This window comes from Neoarius graeffei, chromosome 5 (assembly GCF_027579695.1).
Source record: "Neoarius graeffei isolate fNeoGra1 chromosome 5, fNeoGra1.pri, whole genome shotgun sequence".
NCBI classification, from domain to species: Eukaryota; Metazoa; Chordata; class Actinopteri; order Siluriformes; family Ariidae; genus Neoarius; species Neoarius graeffei.
Genome location: NC_083573.1, coordinates 57,937,311 through 57,959,988, shown reverse-complemented (window position 1 = coordinate 57,959,988; position 22,678 = coordinate 57,937,311). Strand labels below are relative to the sequence as shown.

The window sequence follows — 22,678 nt, the reverse complement described above, 5'->3', positions numbered from 1 at the left end:
TGTCTTAGGTCTTTTTTGTCGTATCTTCCGTTTTATGATGCGCCAAATGTTTTCTATGAGTGAAAGATCTGGACTGCAGGCTGGCCAGTTCAGTACCCGGACCCTTCTTCTATGCAGCCATGATGCTGTAATTGATGCAGTATGTGGTTTGGCATTGTCATGTTGGAAAATGCAAGGTCTTCCCTGAAAGAGACGTCATCTGGATGGGAGCATATGTTGCTCTAGAACCTGGATATACCTTTCAGCATTGATGGTGTCTTTCCAGATGTGTAAGCTGCCCATGCCACACGCATTAATGCAACCCCATACCATCAGAGATGCAGGCTTCTGAACTGAGCGCTGATAACAACTTGGGTTGTCCTTCTCCTCTTTAGTCCGAATGACATGGCGTCCATGATTTCCATAAAGAAATTCACATTTTGATTCGTCCGACCACAGAACAGTTTTCCACTTTGCCACAGTCCATTTTAAATGAGCCTTGGCCCAGAGAAGACGTCTGCGCTTCTGGATCATATTTAGATACGGCTTCTTCTTTGAACTATAGAGTTTTAGCTGGCAACGGCGGATGGCACGGTGAATTGTGTTCACAGATAATGTTCTCTGGAAATATTCCTGAGCCCATTTTGTGATTTCCAATACAGAAGCATGCCTGTATGTGATGCAGTGCCGTCTAAAGGCCCGAAGATCACGGGCACCCAGTATGGTTTTCCGGCCTTGACCCTTACGTACAGAGATTCTTCCAGATTCTCTGAATCTTTTGATGATATTATGCACTGTAGATAATGATGTGTTCAAACTCTGTGCAATTTTACACTGTCGAACTCCTTTCTGATATTGTTCCACTATTTGTCGGCGCAGAATTAGGGGGATTGGTGATCCTCTTCCCATCTTTACTTCTGAGAGGCGCTGCCACTCCAAGATGCTCTTTTTATCCCTAGTCATGTTAATGACCTATTGCCAATTGACCTAATGAGTTGCAATTTGGTCCTCCAACTGTTCCTTTTTTTGTACCTTTAACTTTTCCAGCCTCTTATTGCCCCGGTCCCAACTTTTTTGAGATGTGTTGCCATCATGAAATTTCAAATGAGCCAATATTTGGCATGAAATTTCAAAATGTCTCACTTTCGACATTTGATATGTTGTCTATGTTCTATTGTGAATACAATATCAGTTTTTGAGATTTGTAAATTATTGCATTCCGTTTTTATTTACAATTTGTACTTTGTCCCAACTTTTTTGGAATCGGGGTTGTAGTTTTGCCACTGTGAGCAGGTGCCAAGTCCTGCTGGAAAAGGAAATCAGCATCTCCATAAAGCTGGTCAGCAGATGGAAGCATTAAGTGCTCTAAAATCTCCTGGTAGATGGCTGCGTTGACTTTGGATATGATAAAACACAGTGGACCAACACCAGAAGATGATATGGCACCCCAAATCATCACAGACTGTGGAAACTTCACACTGGGCTTCAAACACCTTGGATTCTGTGCCTCTCCACTCTTCCTCCAGACTCTAGTGTTAACTGTTAAATGCATTTCCTTTAGCAGCCCACGGGCTTTTATTCTGAAGATGTACTGGGGGAGGATGTTGTCCACCTGGGGGTGTGAGAGGGCAGTTCATTAAAAGTTATGGAACGAATAACACGGTTGTCGTGAGAGTCATTAACATTGGTTTAGAGTCATTAACATTGGTAGCAGAGGATGGCTGCTAATTATAAAAATCCGCCGACCTTCGACGAAGGGAAGCCGTATGAAAGCTGGAAGAACGAAGTGGAGATGTGGATTAGAGTGACGGAGTTGGCAAAGAAGAAGCAAGCGCTTGCAGTGGCTTTGGGGCTAACAGGTAGAGCCCGGGAAACAGCGATGGAGATACCGGTGAACGACCTCAACAAAGACTCTGGCATGACTACGCTACTGGAAAAACTTGACGGTTTGTTCTTAGTTGAGGAAAAGGACCGAACATACGAGGCGTATTCAAACTTCGATAAGCTAGCGAGAGATAGTAGTGTGTCCATGGCGGACTTCATAATTGAATTTGAACAGCGCTACGCGCGAATGCGAAAGTATAAAATGGAACTGCCTGATGCCGTATTAGCGTTCAAGTTACTGGATACTGTGTGCCTGGAAGTGAAGGACAGACAGTTAGCTTTGACGGCATGCACAAATTTGAGTTTTAAAGAAATGAAATCGGCACTGAAAAGGATTTTCGGAGGCAAAACGTCGAGTCAGATGATTGGAATAAATCAAGAGGCTGTGTATGTAACGACCGAACAGAAGCGACAGAGAGGCAAGGCGTGGCCACGACAAAGTGAGCATCAGAAGGCACCGCTGCCTGGCACTAATCCCTTGGACAGATATGGACGCAGATCAAAATGTGCTATTTGTCAGAGCACATTCCATTGGGCTAAGGACTGCCCACATAAGAGTGCGCAGGTGAAAATCACAGAAGACTGTGGTAGTGAAAACACTGAAGAGTGCAATATCACTCTCTTTACCAAAGAATCGCCCACTGCTGCTGAAATTCTTTTAACTGAATGTTTTGGCTCTGCAGTAATAGATACAGCATGCACACGTACTGTGTGTGGTGAGGAATGGCTAGAGAGCTATATTACAGGCCTAAGCAAAAGTGAGAGACAGGATCTGAAGAAGTCACAGCAACAAAGTAATAGGCCATTTAAGTTTGGGGATGGTAATGTTGTCCATTCAACCAGGAAACTGACAGTTCCTGCAAAAATCGGCAAAACCAAGTGCAAAATTGAAACTGAAGTGGTTCCAGCCAAAATTCCACTGCTTTTGAGTAAGGCATCCATGAAAAGAGCGGAAACTGTACTCGATATGAAAAATGACAGCGCAACGATGTTCAGACAACCTGTAAAACTGGACTTTACAAGCTCTGGTCATTATTGTGTAAATATAATGGATGAGGAGAACAAAAATGATCAAACCAATGACTGTGTACTTGCAACAACTGAGTCTGAAAGTATCACACCATGTGAGTACAGAGATGAAGAAATACTGACAATATCACACAACATGAACACAGCAGAAAAAAAAAAAACTCTCCTGAAGCTTCATAGACAGTTTGGTCATGCTTCTGCCAACAGTTTACAGAGGCTTCTATTAAGCTCTGGAAACAAAGATGCTGAATGTGATGCTATTCTTCAGAGAATTGTGGCTGAGTGTGAAACCTGTCAGAGACACAGTAAAATGAAACCAAGACCAGCTGTTGGCCTTCCACTAGCATCTCAGCACAATGAGACGGTGGCAGTAGATCTCCATGAACTAGAACCAGGGCTCTGGTATCTTCACATTATCGACCAGTTCACAAGATTCAGTGCAGGAAGTGTTTTGACTACAAAGAAAGGGTCTGAAATTGTTAAACACTTCATACATGGCTGGATAAGCGTACATGGCCCACCTAAAAAACTGTTCAGTGACAATGGAGGAGAGTTCAACAACGAAGAGGTAAGAGATATGGCGGAGAACTTCAACATCGAAGTGAAAACAACTGCTGGATACAGCCCCTGGAGCAATGGATTAATAGAGAGACACAATCAAACGCTCACTGAGATCATTATGAAAGTCAAGACAAGTAACAACTGTGACTGGGAGACTGCATTGGATTGGGCGCTTATGGCAAAGAACACCATGCAAAATGTGCACGGCTATAGTCCTCATCAGCTGGTATTTGGACAGAATCCTAACCTGCCCTCTGTGCTTACAGACAAGCCACCTGCTCTGGAAGGAACCACAAAAAGTGAGTGGGTAGCAAAGCACATCTCTGCATTGCACGCTGCTAGAAAGGCATTTACAGAGGCAGAGTGTTCAGAGAGAATAAGAAGAGCACTACGTAAGCAGCAGCGAAATACAGATGAGAGATATGAAATGGGTGACAAAGTGTACTACAAGAGAGTGGACTGTCCAGAATGGAAGGGACCAGGCATTGTGATCGGTCAAGATGGAGCTGTAGTGTTTGTCAGACACGGAAGCACCTGCATTAGGGTGCACTACCTCAGACTTATGAAAGTTATAAATGAGAGTGATGAGCACGTTATGAACAAAGATACAGAGACAACCACAGACTTTGAACAAAGACAAAACCCAACAACTGATGCTGACGGTGTGCACGACACTGATGATGAGAATCCTGAAAATCGAACTGATGCTGACACTAATACAGAGGCAAGAGCACTGAGGCATGAGACCGATCCTGATATGGAACACAAAATTGAAATAAATCTGAAAAGTGGACAAGTTTTAAACTACAGAGATTGCCACAGTGGGGCCATACACAAAGCTGAGGTTCTTGGGCGGGCAGGTAAGGCCAAAGGCAAATACAAAACTTGGTACAACATACGATTAATTGAACCAATCAGTGTTAAGGGCAAGATCGATTCAGTCGATGTATCACAATTGGAAAACCTGCAGGTAGAGCATATTGTTGATACCTCAACCAACAACGAAGATGTGTTGATTACAAAAGATGTGTCATTTGACCATGCAAAGCAAGATGAGTTAAAGAACTGGAGAGATAACAATGTCTTTGAAAGTGTGCAAGATGAAGGACAGAAGAACATTAGTACGCGATGGGTATGTACCTTAAAGGATACAGCTAATGGTGTAGTACCAAAAGCTCGGCTAGTGGCAAGAGGGTTTGAAGAGTTTAGAGCGTCAGAATTACAGAAAGATTCACCAACTTGTGCCACAGAATCTCTTCGATTACTTTTAGCTGTCATCTGCCAAAAGCAATGGACACTCCATTCCATGGACATAAAAGCTGCTTTCCTACAGGGAATGGAACTATCACGTGACATTTACATCAGGCCTCCCACTGAGGCAGATTGCAAAGGAACGTTATGGAAACTCAAAAGGTGTGTCTATGGTCTGGCAGATGCCTCACTGTACTGGTACAACAAAGTGAAGGAAATAGTGCAGGAAGCTGGTGGCAAAATATCCAAGGTCGATCCTGCTGTTTTCTACTGGACTGATCAGGACTGTAATGTGACAGGGATACTTGCTTGCCATGTAGATGACTTCATGTGGGGAGGCACAGAGAGTTTCTCTAAAACAGTGATACCTCACCTCAGGTCTGTCTTCCAAGTTGGCCGTGAGGAGCATGACAGTTTCTGCTATGTGGGAATGGATTTTGTAACTGTAAATGAAACCGTGCAAGTCCACCAGGAGAATTACATTCAGCACATGGAACCTATACATATGTTGCCTTCACGGGCTGTGCAACAGGACTCTGATCTTTGTGAAGAGGAGAAAGATCAACTCCGTTCAAAGATAGGTCAAATTCTCTGGGTAGCAAGACAGAGCAGGCCAGATGTCCTGTTTGATGCCAGTGACCTGGCTTCTAAACTTAAGAATGCAACAGTGCAAACAGTCCACGAGGCAAACAGAATAGTTTGCAAGCTAAAATCAAAGAAGGTTTTGCTTAACTTTCAACCTTTGGGAAGTGACCATGCACTCAAACTCGTAATGTTCAGTGATGCCTCATTTGGAAATCTTTCTGATGGAGGCAGTCAAGGTGGACATCTGATCGTTTTGATGGGCGAAAATGGAAAGTTTTCACCACTGGCCTGGCAGTCAAAGAGAGTTAAAAGGGTTGTGCGAAGTACCCTCGCTGCAGAAACTTTAGCCATGTCTGATGGGATTGATAATGCAGTATTTCTAGCAATGTTATTCTCGGAACTGACAACAGGTGGCGCTGAACACTCACCACCCATCATCTGTGTAACCGACAATCATTCTCTTGTTGATGCACTGAAGTCTACCAAGTCCATTTCTGAGAAAAGACTCCGGCTGGAAATGAGCAGCATTAAAGAACTCGTCCAAATGCAGAGGATTGAGCGTGTGCTATGGAGCAACACAAAGGAACAACTTGCGGACTGTCTGACCAAGAAGGGTGCATCAGCTTACCAGCTGCTGAAAGCACTACATGATGGACAATGGGAGCTTCAATAAATGGGACACTTAAAGATATCCTTTTGAGCTTAAAAAATGTTCTGTTCTGTTCTTCTGTTTCTTTTTCAGGGCACCTGAGAACGGTGAAGATTATTAATCATTTTTTTTTTAAGAAGACAATGAGTTTGTTAACTGTTAAATGCATTTCCTTTAGCAGCCCACGGGCTTTTATTCTGAAGATGTACTGGGGGAGGATGTTGTCCACCTGGGGGTGTGAGAGGGCAGTTCATTAAAAGTTATGGAACGAATAACACGGTTGTCGTGAGAGTCATTAACATTGGTTTAGAGTCATTAACATCTAGGACCTTGATTTCCAAATGAAATGCAAAATTTACTTTCATCTGAAAAGAGGACTTTGGACCACTGAGCAACAGTCCACTTCTTTCCCTCCTTAGTCCACATGAGATGCTTCTGACATTGTCTCTAGTACAGGAGTGGCTTGATATTAGGAATGTGATAGTTGTAGCCCCTTTCCTGAAGACATCTGTGTATGGTGGCTCTTGATGCACTGATACCAGACTCAGTCCACTCCTTGTGAAGCTCTCCCGAGTTCTTGCATCAACTTTTCTTAACAGTCCTCTCAAGGCTACGGTCATCCCTGTTGCTTGTGCACTTTTTCCAGCCAGCCTTTCATCTTCCCCATGATTGAGGTTGCATGTATTGAACTAGACCGAGAGATGCATGGTATTTATACTGTTTTACTCAAGCTCGAAATGAAATATTCTCATGTTTTGAGGGGTTTTATCCCCCGCTGGCCGAAAGGCCCAAAGGGGGATTATGTCGTGGCGATGTCTGTCCGTCCGTCCGTCCCGGGAAAGGTCCTCACCTTCTGAAATCAACTCCTCTCACAATTTTTGAAGGAATTTCATGAAACTTGACAGGATTCTTTGTTATGTCAGTAATACGCATACTGCAATTTCGTTCAATTCGGTCGCATTTTACCAGAGTTATGGCACAGTTACCAGCAGGGGGTATTGTGCTCTCAGAGCACTCTTGTTTTATTTTGGGCTCTAGACCATAATTTTCAAAATTAAAATAGAAAAATGATTGAAACATTTTAGTTTACGTGTACTCAGTCTGGAATATATAAATTTTTTCACTTTCTCAAATAACTGATGGAAAATATTGAAGTTTTTCACGATATTCTAATTGTTTAAGATGCTCTAGTACATAAAGTATGGACACACCTATTCATTGATGGGTTTTTTCTGTTTTTGACCATTTTCTACATTGTAGAACAATACTGAAGACATCAAAACTATGAAATAACATCTCATCTCATTATCTCTAGCCGCTTTATCCTGTTCTACAGGGTCGCAGGCAAGCTGGAGCCTATCCCAGCTGACTACGGGCGAAAGGCGGGGTACACCCTGGACAAGTCACCAGGTCATCACAGGGCTGACACATAGACACAGACAACCATTCACACTCACATTCACACCTACGCTCAATTTAGAGTCACCAGTTAACCTAACCTGCATGTCTTTGGACTGTGGGGGAAACCGGAGCACCCGGAGGAAACCCACGCGGACACAGGGAGAACATGCAAACTCCGCACAGAAAGGCCCTCGCCGGCCACGGGGCTCGAACCCGGACCGTCTTGCTGTGAGGCGACAGCGCTAACCACTACACCACCATGCTGCCATGGATCATATATGGAATTATGTGGGAAACAAAAAAGTATTTAAAAAAAAACCCAGAATGTTTCATATTTTAGATTCTTCAGCGTAGCCACCGTTTACCTTGATGATGCTTTGCACACTATTGGCATTATCTTAACCAGCTTTATGAAATCGTCACCTGGAATGCTTTTCAATTAACAGCTGTGTCTTGCCGTAAGGTAATTAGTGCAATTTCTTGCCGCCTTAATGTGTTTGAGACCAAACAGTAAATAATAAAAATACAGTAAATAGCCCTATTTCACAACTGTAGTAATCCATATTATGTCAGGAACCGCTCGACTAAGTAAAGAGAAATGACATCCGTTGTTGCGTCAAGACGTGAAGTGTCTTAATTAACAAAAATAATAAAAAACAAAACATTGAATTAAAGGTGTGTTCTAATTTTGGACTGGTACTGGATATGTGCATGCCCATGACGACATTCACGTTCCTGCATGTAAACCTATGACTGCAACTATATTTCTTTTTTAAGGGCAGAAAACTGATGAAATGTAAGATATTTGTATCATATTTTTATCTAATTAGTGTTTTATTTTTATTGCAGTAGCATCTCTGCATCTGAAAAGAAGGCATGTTAGTTGGAGTATGGATGAGCTTGGCTTTTCTGAGCTGGAATTGGCCCACTATGTTTATGCCCATTGGCTATGTTGTTCTCTGCAGTGCCTTGACTGTGTCTAAGGCCAATTGAAAGCAGAATGAAGCACTCTCATTACACTGTAGGAGGGAGCTTGGGGATAAAGATACAGGCAGATAAACGGGTCCCGAGAGACCAACTTGTTAGAAAACAAAAGGTCCAACAAGTAAGCAACAAAAGTAAAGGAGAATGTGTAACCAGTATAAACATCTTACGACAGAGCAATTAATTAATGAACTACAAACAGAAATAACAATCGGTAGTCTGCGAGCGAGTGGTCACAGCTTTAAAGGAGAGAAAATTGTGCAAATGGCTCCCTGGAACCTTTCGTTAAAAAGCAGAAATGAAGCGCTTGACTCCCCATTGGCAAGGAGCAGCTCATTACAGACAGCTTTTTGATTGAGGGTGGATCAGTGCATTGATTATCAGGAAGGAACATATCCTTGAGGAATAGGGAATAGTCCTCGTTAAAGGACAGAGAGGAGAAACTCTTAAAGCAACACCACACGACAAAGAGGATTTTTGGCGAGGCTCATGGAAACACAGAGACACACTAGGTGCATGAATGCACACAGACACGCGAGTGCAGAGAGATTGCCTTCTGATAGATCTCTGTTAGTTGGTATTCTGTGTGTGAGCCGTTGAAGAAGGAGAGAGATATTCTGTCTGCAGGTTCCCCCCCCCGCCAAAAGCCAACGGGCCTGGTTGCCATTGACCTCTATTTAGAGTGAGGCAGAAAAAGATAAAACCTTTTGATGGAGAGGCCATTACTGTCAGCAGAGGTCACAACTCATGCTGCCAGTCAACACAACACACATCTCAATCACCCCACTGATTAATGCACACTGTGTGTGGGATGTGCTAGGTATTTATGAACATGAACATGGTACAAGCAACATGTTGTGTTACTACTGGGTATGGAAATGCACTTTTTGGTCCTCGAAACACCTGGGGGGGGGGGGGGGGAATCATGCAAAAATCTGCAATTAAAGGAACAGTCCACCGTACTTCCATAATGAAATATGCTCTTATCTGAATTGAGACGAGCTGCTCCGTACCTGTCCGAGCTTTGCGCGACCTCCCAGTCAGTCAGACGCAGTCAGACGCGCTGTCACTCCTGTTAGCAATGTAGCTAGGCTCAGTATGGCCAATGGTATTTTTTGGGGCTGTAGTTAGATGCGACCAAACTCTTCCGCGTTTTTCCTGTTTACATAGGTTTATATAACCAGTGATATGAAACAAGTTCAGTTACACAAATTGAAACGTAGCGATTTTCTATGCTATGGAAAGTCCGCACTATAATGACAGGCGTACTAACACCTTCTGCGCGCTTCGGCAGCGCATTGATATCTGAGCTCCGTATCAATGCGCTGTCGAAGCGCGCAGAAGGTGTTAGTACGCCTGTCATTATAGTGCAGACTTTCCATAGCATAGAAAATCGCTATGTTTCAATTTGTGTAACTGAACTTGTTTCATATCACTGGTCATATAAACCTATGTAAACAGGAAAAACGCGGAAGAGTTTGGTCGCATCTAACTACAACCCCCAAAAATACCATTGGCCATGCTGAGCCTAGCTACATTGCTAACAGGAGTGACAGCGCGTCTGACTGACTGGGAGGTCGCGCAAAGCTCGGAGAGGTACGGAGCAGCTCGTCTCAATTCAGATAAGAGCATATTTCATTATGGAAGTACGGTGGACTGTTCCTTTAAGGTTTTATGCCAACATTATTTTCAACATCAACAAAGGTTGCCTGAAGCTGAGTGGTTTATCTAAATTGGCAGCATTCAAATAAGCAGCGAACATGCCCGAATGGTGCCAGCAGTTACCTTTTGATGCAATAATGATTAATTTATGGCTAGAATTTCAACAATTTCAAGTGTTTCATTTTTTTTTAATGATAATAATAATAGCCTGCTTAAAAAGAATAGGTTTAATGCGTTTTCTGTCACACCTTGATGTCAAAGTAGTTGGTTTATTTTTATTACTATTTAAGTACAGTCCGAAACCACCTTCTTAAAAAAACGTTATAAGGGATTCCTGGAGTGCCTGGCCATGCTTGTATAATGCATAGCTGCACAGGCAGTATACTACACCGGGATAAATTTGTATATGTGAATTCTACTCTACAGGTGCAGCGCTCAAGGAATAAGCAGATGAGGGAGATGTTTCCAGATGGATTTGGGATCCACCATGCTGGGATGCTGAGGCAGGACCGGACGCTCATGGAGAACATGTTCTCTAGAGGCTACTTAAAGGTCCTGGTGTGCACAGCCACTCTCGCCTGGGGTGTCAACCTGCCCGCTCATGCAGTCATCATTAAGGTGAGAAATATCAGTGAGTTTAGCCCATGTGCCAACAGAACTATTAAAAAAAAAAAAATCCAGGCACTTCTCTCTCTCTCTCTCTGACATGATTCTGTGTGTTTCTGTGTGCTGTAGGGTACTCAGATCTACGATGCGAAGAGGGGCGCTCTGGTGGATCTGGGCATCCTGGATGTGATGCAGATTTTTGGGCGTGCTGGCCGTCCTCAGTTTGATAAATATGGAGAGGGAACCATCATCACCTCACACGACAAGCTGAGCCACTACCTCACCCTCCTCACACAACAGAACCCCATCGAGAGCCAGTTCCATGCCAGCCTGGCTGATAACCTCAGTGCTGAGGTACATGTCTAATCACTCCCATTCCCCTGAACAACAACAAAAATATCCAACAACTCAACTAGACTTAAGTTGATAAATATTTTGAGACATTACTAAGAACATCAAACTATTATGTAGTTTCCTTCAGTGGTTCTCAAAGTGAGGTCCCAGTGGTTTGTTAAAGCTGAGCCAGGGGGTCCATGATTATTATTATTATTATTTTTTTTTAAATTTATTATTATTATTACAGGGCGGCACGGTGGTGTAGTGGTTAGCGCTGTCGCCTCACAGCAAGAAGGTCCGGGTTCGAGCCCCGTGGCCGGCGAGGGCCTTTCTGTGTGGAGTTTGCATGTTCTCCCCGTGTCCGTGTGGGTTTCCTCCGGGTGCTCCGGTTTCCCCCACAGTCCAAAGACATGCAGGTTAGGTTAACTGGTGACTCTAAATTGACCGTAGGTGTGAATGTGAGTGTGAATGGTTGTCTGTGTCTATGTGTCAGCCCTGTGATGACCTGGCGACTTGTCCAGGGTGTACCCCGCCTTTCACCTGTAGTCAGCTGGGATAGGCTCCAGCTTGCCTGCGACCCTGTAGAACAGGATAAAGCGGCTAGAGATGATGAGATGAGATTATTATTACCATGATGGAAATCAGAACGCATTGACATTATCTACATGATTATTTAAGAAGTTGGCTTTATTTGTCACATGCACAGTGAAATTCCTCCTCTGCATTTAACACATCTGAAGCAGTGAACACACACACAAGTGAGCAATGAGCACACGCTCATACCCAGAGCAGTAGGCAGCTGTACTACAGCGCCCGGGGAGCAGTTATGGGTTAGGTGCCTTGCTCAAGGGCACTTCAGCCCAAGGCCGCACCATGTTAACCTAATCGCATGTCTTTGGACTGTGGGGGAAACCGGAGCACCCGGAGGAAACCCGCACAGACACAGGGAGAACATGCAAACTCCACACAGAAAGGCCCTCGCCGGCCGCTGGGCTCAAACTCAGAACCTTCTTGCTGTGATGCCACTACACCACCATACCGCCTGGTGATTCTTGAGGCCCTTATAATTATTTACCCATTCGACTGATTACTTGAATTAAATTGGTTTAATCCAAATCTCAGTAGTTGAAAAGCAAGTCTGTAAGTCTATGTCGAAATGGATCTGATATGTTGGTACGGAATTCAGGAATGAAAAGGTTTATGGCTACAATAAAATATCAGTCAGAATGTCATGGTCCACAATTCAATTAATTGTGTGAAACATCTGAATAGCTGGATTGTGTTCATAAAATCACTCTGTACTGATGTGGTTTATTATTATTATTAGAATAGAATGCCTTTATTGTCACTGCACAAAAGTACAATGAAATTTAGCTCATCATAGGAGAACAAAGCCGCTGCATACGTGCGCGCCGCCACTCTTGGGCACCTCAGCCCAAGGCTGCCCCAGGGTTAACCTAACCTGCATGTCTTTGGACTGTGGGGGAAACCGGAGCACCCGGAGGAAACCCACACAGACACGGGGAGAACATGCAAACTCCACACAGAAAGGCCCCTGTCGGCCGCTGGGCTCGAACCCGGACCTTCTTGCTGTGAGGTGATGGTGCAGACCACTTACACCACCGTACCACCTTTCTTTCTTTATTATTATTATTATTGTTTAAGAAGGAGAAGAAACCTTTATTCGTCACATGCACACTTCAAGCACAGTGAAATTCATCTTCTGCATTTAGCCCATCTGAAGCAGTGAACACACACACACACACACACACACACACACACCCAGAGCAGTGGGCAGCCCAGAGCACCCGGGGAGCAGTCAGGGATTCGGTACCTTGCTCAAGGGCACTTCAGCCTAAGGCTGCCCCACGTCAACCTAACTGCATGTCTTTGGACTGTGGGGGAAACCGGAGCACCCGGAGGAAACCCACACAGACACGGGGAGAACATGTAGAACATGTGTCTTGTAAGCGCAACTCCTCCTAAACGGTTTGATGGATTTTGATGAAACTTTACACAGTTGCAGTATACCACCTGAAGAGGTGCATGAAGGAGAATAATCCCAGTCCGATGTTTCAAAGCGGAGATAATTTGACTAATTCCCTTCCATATGGCAATATATGATGACAGGCCTGTAAGCGCAACTCCTCCTACATGTTTTAATGAAGTTTGATGAAACTTTACACAGTTGCAGTATACTACCTGAAGATGTGCATGAAGAAAAACAATCCCGACCCAGGGTCTTAAAGATACTTATTTTCTTACTTATGTCATTATTTGGGGCGGCACGGTGGTGTAGTGGTCAGCACTGTCGCCTCACAGCAAGACGGTCCGGGTTCGAGCCCCGTGGCCGGCGAGGGCCTTTCTGTGCGGAGTTTGCATGTTCTCCCCGTGTCCACGTGGGTTTCCTCCGGGTGCTCCGGTTTCCCCCACAGTCCAAAGACATGCAGGTTAGGTTAACTGGTGACTCTAAATTGACCGTAGGTGTGAATGTGAGTGTGAATGGTTGTCTGTGTCTATGTGTCAGCCCTGTGATGACCTGGCGACTTGTCCAGGGTGTACCCCGCCTTTCGCCCGTAGTCAGCTGGGATAGGCTCCAGCTTGCCTGCGACCCTGTAGAACAGGATAAAGCGGCTACAGATGATGAGATGAGATGAGTAATAGGAATTTGAATCCTGGTGTTGCAGGGGTATCATTTTTTAAGTTCACACACAGTTCCAGTTGACAAATTTTGTTGCGAGCGGGGCGTATTCTAGTTGTTGTTTATTTATTTATTTATTTATTTAACAGGTAAAGGGTTCCCTGGAGGTAAAAAGTTTGAGAACCCCTGGTTTGGTTTATGTGGCGTCAAGTCATTATCAATTCTGTTGAACAGAAAAAGTAAAAGCTTGAACTCTGTAGGAAACTTCCTCATCATCCCACATGATGGCAGCATCTTCTAATAACTATAGGAATGTCTAAGAGCTAGAAGTAATAAAAGTGTCCACCAGGTGGTGCAATTGAACAATAAGCTAAAGCACTCTCCCATTCCCTTCACAAAAGAGATGAAGTGACTGTCTCTACTCTGCCTGTTGCTGGCTGGTCAGTATGCTTTGCTGTCCCATGTCTGCATGTCATATCTGTATTCTCTCATGCAAATGCGCCCGTTCTGTTTGACCCCTCCTACCAGGTGGCTTTGGGAACTGTGACCAACATTGAAGAAGCCGTCAAGTGGTTGAGCTACACCTACCTCTATGTACGAATGAGAGCAAATCCACTTGTTTACGGCATCAACCACAAGGCCTATCAGGTACACATCAGTACCTTCCTCATATTCATCTGGGTCTACCTCAGTGATCCTCTCTTCCTGTTTATCAAGTGGCAGCTCCTAGAGATGTTTCTCTCTGCGCTGCTTTTTTTTTTTCCCTTTGCATTTTGATAACAATATCCTAACTTCAACCAAGACTCTGTTGGTGCCGTAGTTTTCGGTACAATAGTTCCCACTCATATCCCTCTTAGTAATGAACACTTTAAAATCTTTTATAGATGGATCCAGGGTTGGAGCTCTACAGGAAAGAGTTGGTAGTGGAAGCTGGGCGTAAGCTGGATAAAGCTCGGATGATCCGTTTTGATGAGAGGACTGGTTATTTTGCTTCTACAGACCTTGGTAGAACAGCCAGCCACTTCTACATCAAATACAACACAATTGAGGTATAGTGGTAAATCACACTGTTTCTCCACATCCTCCTAAACTCGCGTTTACATAAGCGGGCAACAAGTAACTCAGTGCAGTTAGTGTCTTATGGGCGTGTAGCAACTGCTACTGTTGTCATTTGTGGTAATGCACTGTCCAGCAGTTACTTAAGGTCTGATGAGAGACAGTGGTAGCTACGGTATTAACTGTATAGCTTTTAAAGCACAATGGTCAAACAGAAAATAAATAATGCACTCCTCAGTGTAAAAAATTGCTAAGCTTCATACTAGCTTTGCTGATAAACTACACTCACCAGAGGCATTAGGAATCTTTGCTGCTTCCTTCCAAGCTTTATTTTTCTTTATAACATCTCTGTACACATTTAATGAGAGTTTATTTATATATATATTAGTGCTGTCAAGCGATTAAAATATTTAATCGCGATTAATGTCGCGACTGTCATAGTTAACTCGCGATTAATCGCAATTTAATCGCACATTTTTGTCACATGAAAAACCATTGTAATTCTCTTATCAGCATAAAAAAGTGAATGGGCTTGCTCACCGTTCGAACTACGGGGGTACTCGGGGGATCCGAGATCCCCTGAAACAGACATGAGATCCCTTGAAAACATGATTTGGGAAATGTTGGGGGGTCTCTAAAATATTGGCAAAATGATGTTTATTGACATAGCAATCGTGTGTAACGGGAAGCATTTGCATATCCGAAGTGGGCGCGCGATGGAGAGCCGCGCTCTGAGACAAGCGCAAGCACACACCCCCCCCCAAGGGAAAATAAGGGACCCCCCCGAAAATATCGGCATAGTTCGAACACTGGTTGTACCAATGTTTTTTATTGCAGAGCATAACACGTCTTGTCACAGCCACTGCAAAGTGGGGCTGGAGCCGCCGATGGGAAAACGAAACCAGCCGAGCACCGTGGCTCTTCGGGGGAGGGCAGAGGACTCTGGCTGTGCGGGACGTGGCATCATGTCACAGAGCGTTAATCTCGCAATAAAAAAATTATCGCCGTTAAAATTGAGTCAAGTTAACGCGTTAATAACGCGACATTTTTGACAGCACTAATATATTAGTGCTGTCAAAAATGTCGCGTTTTATATATATATATATATATATATATATATATATATATATATATTAGTGCTGTCAAGCAATTAAAATATTTAATTGCGATTAATGTCGCGACTGTCATAGTTAACTCGCGATTAATCGCAATTTAATCGCACATTTTTGTCACATGAAAAACCATTGTAATTCTCTTATCAGCATAAAAACGTGAATGGGCTTGCTTTGTATTGCAAAGCATAACACATCTTGATACAGCCACTGCAAAGTGAAACCTAAGCCGAGCACTGGGGCTAGCAAAAGAACCATGAGTGAAGTGATCTACTGCTTGAGTTAGTCTATCAGAGAGACAGGTTACACAGTGACGGTAGGCTTGACATGCTTGATTATAATATAAAGTACACTATTATATTAACTTTAAGTTGTTCGTTGATAAATATTGCATTGAATCTGATCTTTACTGTTTCAGCTCACTTAACACATTTTGTACTTTTACACTTTCTGCCTGTTGATGCGTCGCGCTGTCCAATCAGAGGCGGCCAAATTTGCATATTACAGGAAGGATTTCTGGGATAGCATTGAGTTTACAGTTCAGAGGGATCTGGCTTCTTTAGACGCTGTCTTCTTAAAACTGAATAAATATTTACAAAGAGCCAAATGAGCCAGTCTTTTGAACGGCTCTTTTCAAAGAACGGATCACAAAGATGCGGATCCCATCAAAGAGCCATAAATCCCATCTCTACTAGCGCGCCCTGCCCGCGCTGGTTCTTTGGGGGGGGGGGGCAGAGGACTCTGGTTGTGTGGGGCATGGCATTACAGTCTAGCTGCTATCGGTTTTCTAAGCAAAGTCTCTGTTCCAAGTTCCTGGCAGTTTCAAAAGCTTATGAAAAACCTACATCATGTCACAGAGCGTTAATCTCGCGATAAAAAAATTATTGCCGTTAAAATTGAGTCAAGTTAACGTGTTAATAACGCGACATTTTTGACAGCACTAATATATATATATATATATATATATATATGCATGGGTCCGTCTCAGAAACTGGTCTCTCATTTGGGACATTATGGTCAAAAAAATAAATTTTCTAATTTTCCTTTTTTTTTTGCATTTAACTAACACTACATGTTTCTTTTGTCATGTTTAATAAGAATAAAGATAGCATCTTGCTTTATCTGGCCTCCACTGCGGAAAATTTTTTTTGATTACAATTCAAATGCTTTTGTAAAATTGATTTCCATATAAAATAACTACATCATGAAGAATTAAAGCCCCTCCTTCACAGATGAGTGAAAATATTGAATAAATTTCCTCTTTTTGATTGCTTGGGTTAAAAATGCCAAGTTATGATGACTGAATTGATTATTCACTTAAATATGAATAATATGATACATTTTGGGTATTTGATATGGCGAAATAGGACACAATGGAAAAATCAAGAACACACGGGAAAGATGAGAATAACGGCGGTGGTAAAAGAACAGCGACTGTACCGGCTGAAGGTCGCGCGGGTCTCTGCTGCGGCGTGCGAGCAACGGGACATCACTACCGCACCGGACGGAGCGCGAGGCGGGGGCGGGGCAAAATGACTGGCCATAGATTCTATCAAAAGTTCGATCTAAATTGACCATAGTTACAAAATATTGGCCAAAAATACGCAAACACTACGAAATATGAAAGTAAGATGAAAAAGAAACATTCTATTGCTTTATACTGCCAGACTAAAACAAAACCTGTCAAAACTCACCTTTTCAGTGATAACGTCCGAACAGATCACTCGTGTGACAGAAAGACCGCAAATGGAAGCACGATCAACTCCTAACTGTTGGAGTGGAAAATTCCATTCTACACATGCAAATTGTTAATGTGTGTCCTTCCCCGCGCACAAATAACACGCTACGGTAAAAAAAAATAGACCACAACTCATTTTATAGCTCAGAAATTCATACAAGACCAGCTACCATCGTAACACATTCTGTAAGAAACACATTCTATACCTAACTTTCAGCTTTCATTTTAAAAAACAAAATCGCAGATTTATAACTAAATGTTTATATGGCATAGTGACTTTAAGTTACTACTTTTGGTGAGGTCGTGACCTTGACCCCGAGGCTTTCCGTTTAGATCAAAACACACGATCATATTGGTTTTGGGTTTGCGGAAAATGGAGTTACGGTGATCAAATATTTTGCATGATGTTTTATTACGGTTATGATTATTCTGTGAGCGCACCAATCCTTAGGTGTATAAAGTTCCAAATTAAAATACAATTAGTGATAACTGTAGACTTTTCAGTGGACTACAGCCTTTTTAAGGGAATGTGATGTAGTCAACCGTTTATCATGTCCCAGATCAAGCTGCCATTTTTCCACAAATTTGCAGAATTTTTGCAAAATTCTGAATAGAGTATTCACATCAAAGATTGTTTTATCTGTATTATTTCTTTCATCATTTTATTTCAAATTAAAACCAACATCACCATTCAAAACCGTATAGTTTATTGACTGTGAGTATATTTAGTGGGGTACCCACACAGTACCCAGTTTCTGAGACAGACTGTGTGTGTATAATATATATATATTTACACAGTGGCATGCAAAAGTTTGGGCACCCTTGCTGAAAATGTCTGTTACTGTAAATAGTTAAGTGAGCAGAAGATGAACTGATCACCAAAAGGCATAAAGGTAAAGACGACACATTTCTTTTCAGCGTTTTCTGTAAGATTTGTGTATTATCTTTGTTTTTTACAATTGGAGAGTGAAAAAAGAAAAGGAACACCATATGAAAGTTTGGGCACCCCAATACATTTGAGTTCTCAGGTAACTTTTACCAAGGTTCCAGACCTTAATTAGCTTATTGAGCTGTGGCTTGTTCAAATTCTTCGTTAGGAAAGGTCAGATGATGCAGATTTCAAAGCTGTATAAATTCTCTGACTCCTCAAACTTGTCCCTAAAATCAACAGCCATGGGCTCCTCTAAGCAACTCCCTCGCATTCTGAATAATAAAATAATTGATGCTCTCAAAGCAGGAGAAGGCTACAAGAACATAGCAAAGTGTTTTCAGGTAGCTGTTTCCTCAGATTGTAATGTTATTAAGAAATGGCAGTTAACAGAAACAGTGGAGATCAAGGTGAGGTCTGGAAGATGAAGAAAACTTTCTGAAAGAACTGCTCGTTGGATTGCTAGAAAGGCAAAAAAAAAACCCTGTTTGACTGCAAAAGACCTTCAGAAAGATTTCGCAGACCCTGGAGTGGTGGTGCACTGTTCTACTATGCAGCGACACCTGAACAAATATGACCTGCATGAGAGAGTCATCAGAAGAAACCCTTTCCTGCGTCCTAGCCACAAAATTCAGCATCTGAAGTTTGCAAATGAACATCTAAATAAGCCTGATGCATTTTGGAAACAAGTCCTGTGGACTGATGAAATCAAAATAGAACTTTTTGGCCACAATGTGCAAAGGTATGTTTGGAGAAAAAAGGGTGCCAAATTCCAGGAAAAGAACCCCTCTCCAACTCTGAAGCATGGGTGTGGATCGATCATGCTTTGGGGTTGTGTTGCAGCCAGTGGCACAGGGCACATTTCACTGGTCGAGGGAAGCATGGATTCAAATAAATACCAGCAAATTGTGGAAGCAAACATCACACCATCTGTAAAAAAGCTGAAGTTAAAAAGAGGATGGGTCCTACAGTAAGACGATGATCCAAAACACACCTTAAAATCTACAATGGAATACCTCAAGAGGCACAACCTGGCCCTCACAGTCCCCTGACCTAAACATCATTGAAAATCTGTGGATAGATCTCAAAAGAGCAGTGCATGCAAGACAGCCCAAGAAACTCGTAGAACTGGAAGCCTTTTGAAAGGACGAATGTGTGAAAATCCCCCAAGTAAGAACTGAAAGATTATTAGCTGGCTACAAAAAGTGTTTACAAACTGTGATACTTGCCAAAGGGGGTGTTACTGAGTACTGACCATGTCAGGTGCCCAAACTTTTGCTTCAGGTCCTTTATATTTTTTGTTATTTTGAAAATATAAAAGATGAAAATAAAAAATTGTTTGTGCTTAAAATATAAAGGGAATGAGTCATCTTTAACTTTATGCCTTTTGGAGATCATTCCATCTTCAACTTGCTTAACTGTTCACAGTAACAGCAATTTTGACCAGGGGTGCCCAAACTTTTGCATACCACTGTATATATAACGCCCTCCACAATTATTGGCACCCCTGGTTAAGATGTGTTAAAAGCCTTAAAATAAATTCAATTTTTATTGCAGAAGCATAATCTCTCACTGAAAATTGTAGAAAAATGTAACCTTTAACTCAAGTGAATTAAAAAAAATAAAAAATGCCTGACTAAGAAATAATTTATTTTTCATAAAATCACCTGCTCCACAATTATTGGCACCCATAACAATTCCTAGAAAATAAATGTAATTGAAGCATTTCTGTCATTTCTACTGTAGTTTATAAAGTTGATCAGAGTATCTAGGAACCTTTAATTAGTAATTCATCACATCCTGTTTCCCTGGGGTATAAATATGATGTGACATAGAGGCCTATTTCTCTTATCCACTCTTCAACATGGGAAAGACAAGAGAACACACCATTCAAGTAAGGCAGATGTGTGTCGACCTTCATAAGTCAGGCAATGGCTACAAGAAAATAGCCACTCGGCTACACCTGCCCATATCTACAGCCAGAGGAATCATCAAGAAGTTTAAAACAACTGGAACAGTGGCAAACAAGCCTGGACAATGATGCAAGTTTATCTTGCCACCACGCACAGTGAGGAGGATGGTAAGAGAAGTAAAAAGTTCTCCAAAGCTCACTGTTAGAGAATTGCATCAAAGAGTAGCATCTTGGGGTCACAAAGTCTCCATAACAACCATCAGGTGCTATCTACATGCCAACAAGCTGTTTGGAGGCATGCACGGAAAAAGCCTTTTCTCATTTACAAGCATAAACGTAAACGTCTGGAGTTCGTTAAGCAGTACTGGGACTTCAACTGGGACCATGTGCTTTGGTCAGATGAGACCAAGGCTACGTTTACATTAGACCGTATCTGTCTCGTTTTCTTCGCGGACGCACTGTCCGTTTACATTAAACCCCCTGGAAAAGCCAGGAAACGGGAATCCGCCAGCGTCCACGTATTCAATCCAGATCGTGTCAGCTCCGGTGCTGTGTAAACATTCAGAATACGCGAATACGCTGTGCTGAGCTCTAGCTGGCATCTCATTGGACAACGTCACTGTGACATCCACCTTCCTGATTCGCTGGCGTTGGTCATGTGACGCGACTGCTGAAAAACGGCGCGGACTTCCGCCTTGTATCACCTTTCATTAAAGAGTATAAAAGTATGAAAATACTGCAAATACTGATGCAAATACTGCCCATTGTGTAGTTATGATTGTCTTTAGGCTTGCCATCCTTCCACTTGCAAGTGGTAAGTGATGTGCGCTGGGATCACACACACAACGGCTCAGTCCCGAATCGTGGCTTGTGCACTTCACTCGCGCGCTGTGTGAGCTGCGCAGGGCCGGAGTGCGCACCCTCCAGAGGGCACTCACTGTTCAGGGCGGAGTGATTTGGAGCGCAGGATGCCTGCGGAGCCGAGCGTATCCGCGTATTGGTGTTGCTGTGTGCACGGCTAACGGTTTTAGTGTAAACACGAATCGTTTTAAGAACATTAATCTGATGATCCGCTGATTCGACGTAATGTAAACGTAGCCCAAGATAGAGCTTTTTGGCAACAAACACTCTAATACATCACAAAAGATGAGTATGCGGAAAAGCACTTCATGCCTACTGTGAAGTATGGGGGAGGATCGGTGATGCTGTGGGCCTGTTTCTCTTCCAAAGGCCCCGGGAACCTTGTTAGGGTGCATGACATCATGAACTCTTTGAAATAACAGGACATTTTAAATCAAAATCTGGTGGCCTCTGCCCAAAAGCTGAAGATGGGTCGTCACTGGGTCTTTCAGCAAGATAATGACCCTAAACATGTGGCCAAATCAACACAAAAATGGTTCATTAGACACAAAATCAAGCTCCTCCAATGGCCATCTCAGTCCCCAGATCTCAACCCAATTGAAAACCTGTGGGGTGAGCTGAAGAGGAGAGTGCATAGGAGAGGACACTTTGGACGATTTAGAGAGATTGTGCAAAGAGAAATGGTCGAATATCCCTCCCTCTGTATTCTCCCATCTTGTGAAATGTTATAGGAGAATATTAAGTGCTGTCTTGTTGGCAAAAGGGGTTTGTACAAAGTATTAACATCAGGGGTGCCAATAATTGTGGCACACATGATTTCATGTAAAATAATTATTTCTTAATGTGGGATTTTTTTCCCCACTGAATAAATGCACTTGAATTAAAGATTGGATTTTTCTCTTTTTTTTTTTTGCATTGTTGTCCTATATTATTAAAAAAAAAAAAAGAATTTATTAGAAGCCTAAGAACATATCTTAACAAGGGGTGCCAATAATTGTGGAGTGCGCTGTGTATCTCACAGGATAGAATGAAGCAACGGTTGTAAGATTTTCTTCCATTTTTGTATACCAAACAGCAAATGGAATCTAATACCTAATTTTTATGGAGTTGAGGAAATCTTAATTTAGGTGTTGCTTGTTGCACGGTTGCTTTGTCACTTGAATGGAGAGTTTTTGTTAAAAGAGATGAAAGATTGAATAAGTTAATGAAACTGATTATAGAAGGATTTTCTATTTTATGTGTCTGTCAGCACTACATCCCCCACTACATTTACAGCATTGAAGAAGGCTGTAAAAAAAAAGGAAAAAAGAAAGAAAACAAGTAGAATTAAACTTATAGATGGGAATCCCTTCACCGCCAAGAAGTCTCGTCCTCCTTGATGCAAATTTGTATACCTGAAATATCTTTATAATTTAAAATGGAACGAAGCTATTGAAGAAAAAGTATTTCTGACACTTGTCGTCTTACAGACGTTAATTCCATATTTAAGTTCAGGAACTCGCG

The 22,678-nt window shown here is 42.5% G+C and overlaps 1 protein-coding gene across 3 annotated transcripts in view; it reads left to right on the top strand.

Annotated features, from left to right (window-relative positions):
• The window catches only part of ascc3 (activating signal cointegrator 1 complex subunit 3), a 395,456-nt gene that overhangs the window by 275,337 nt on the left and 97,441 nt on the right, over positions 1-22,678 (top strand). For all 3 annotated transcript variants that reach the window (XM_060922147.1, XM_060922146.1, XM_060922145.1), the window contains exons 15-18: positions 10,412-10,603; positions 10,721-10,945; positions 14,097-14,216; positions 14,453-14,617. In XM_060922147.1, the coding sequence (XP_060778130.1) occupies positions 10,412-10,603; positions 10,721-10,945; positions 14,097-14,216; positions 14,453-14,617 (702 nt within the window). The remainder of the gene's footprint in view (positions 1-10,411; positions 10,604-10,720; positions 10,946-14,096; positions 14,217-14,452; positions 14,618-22,678) is intronic.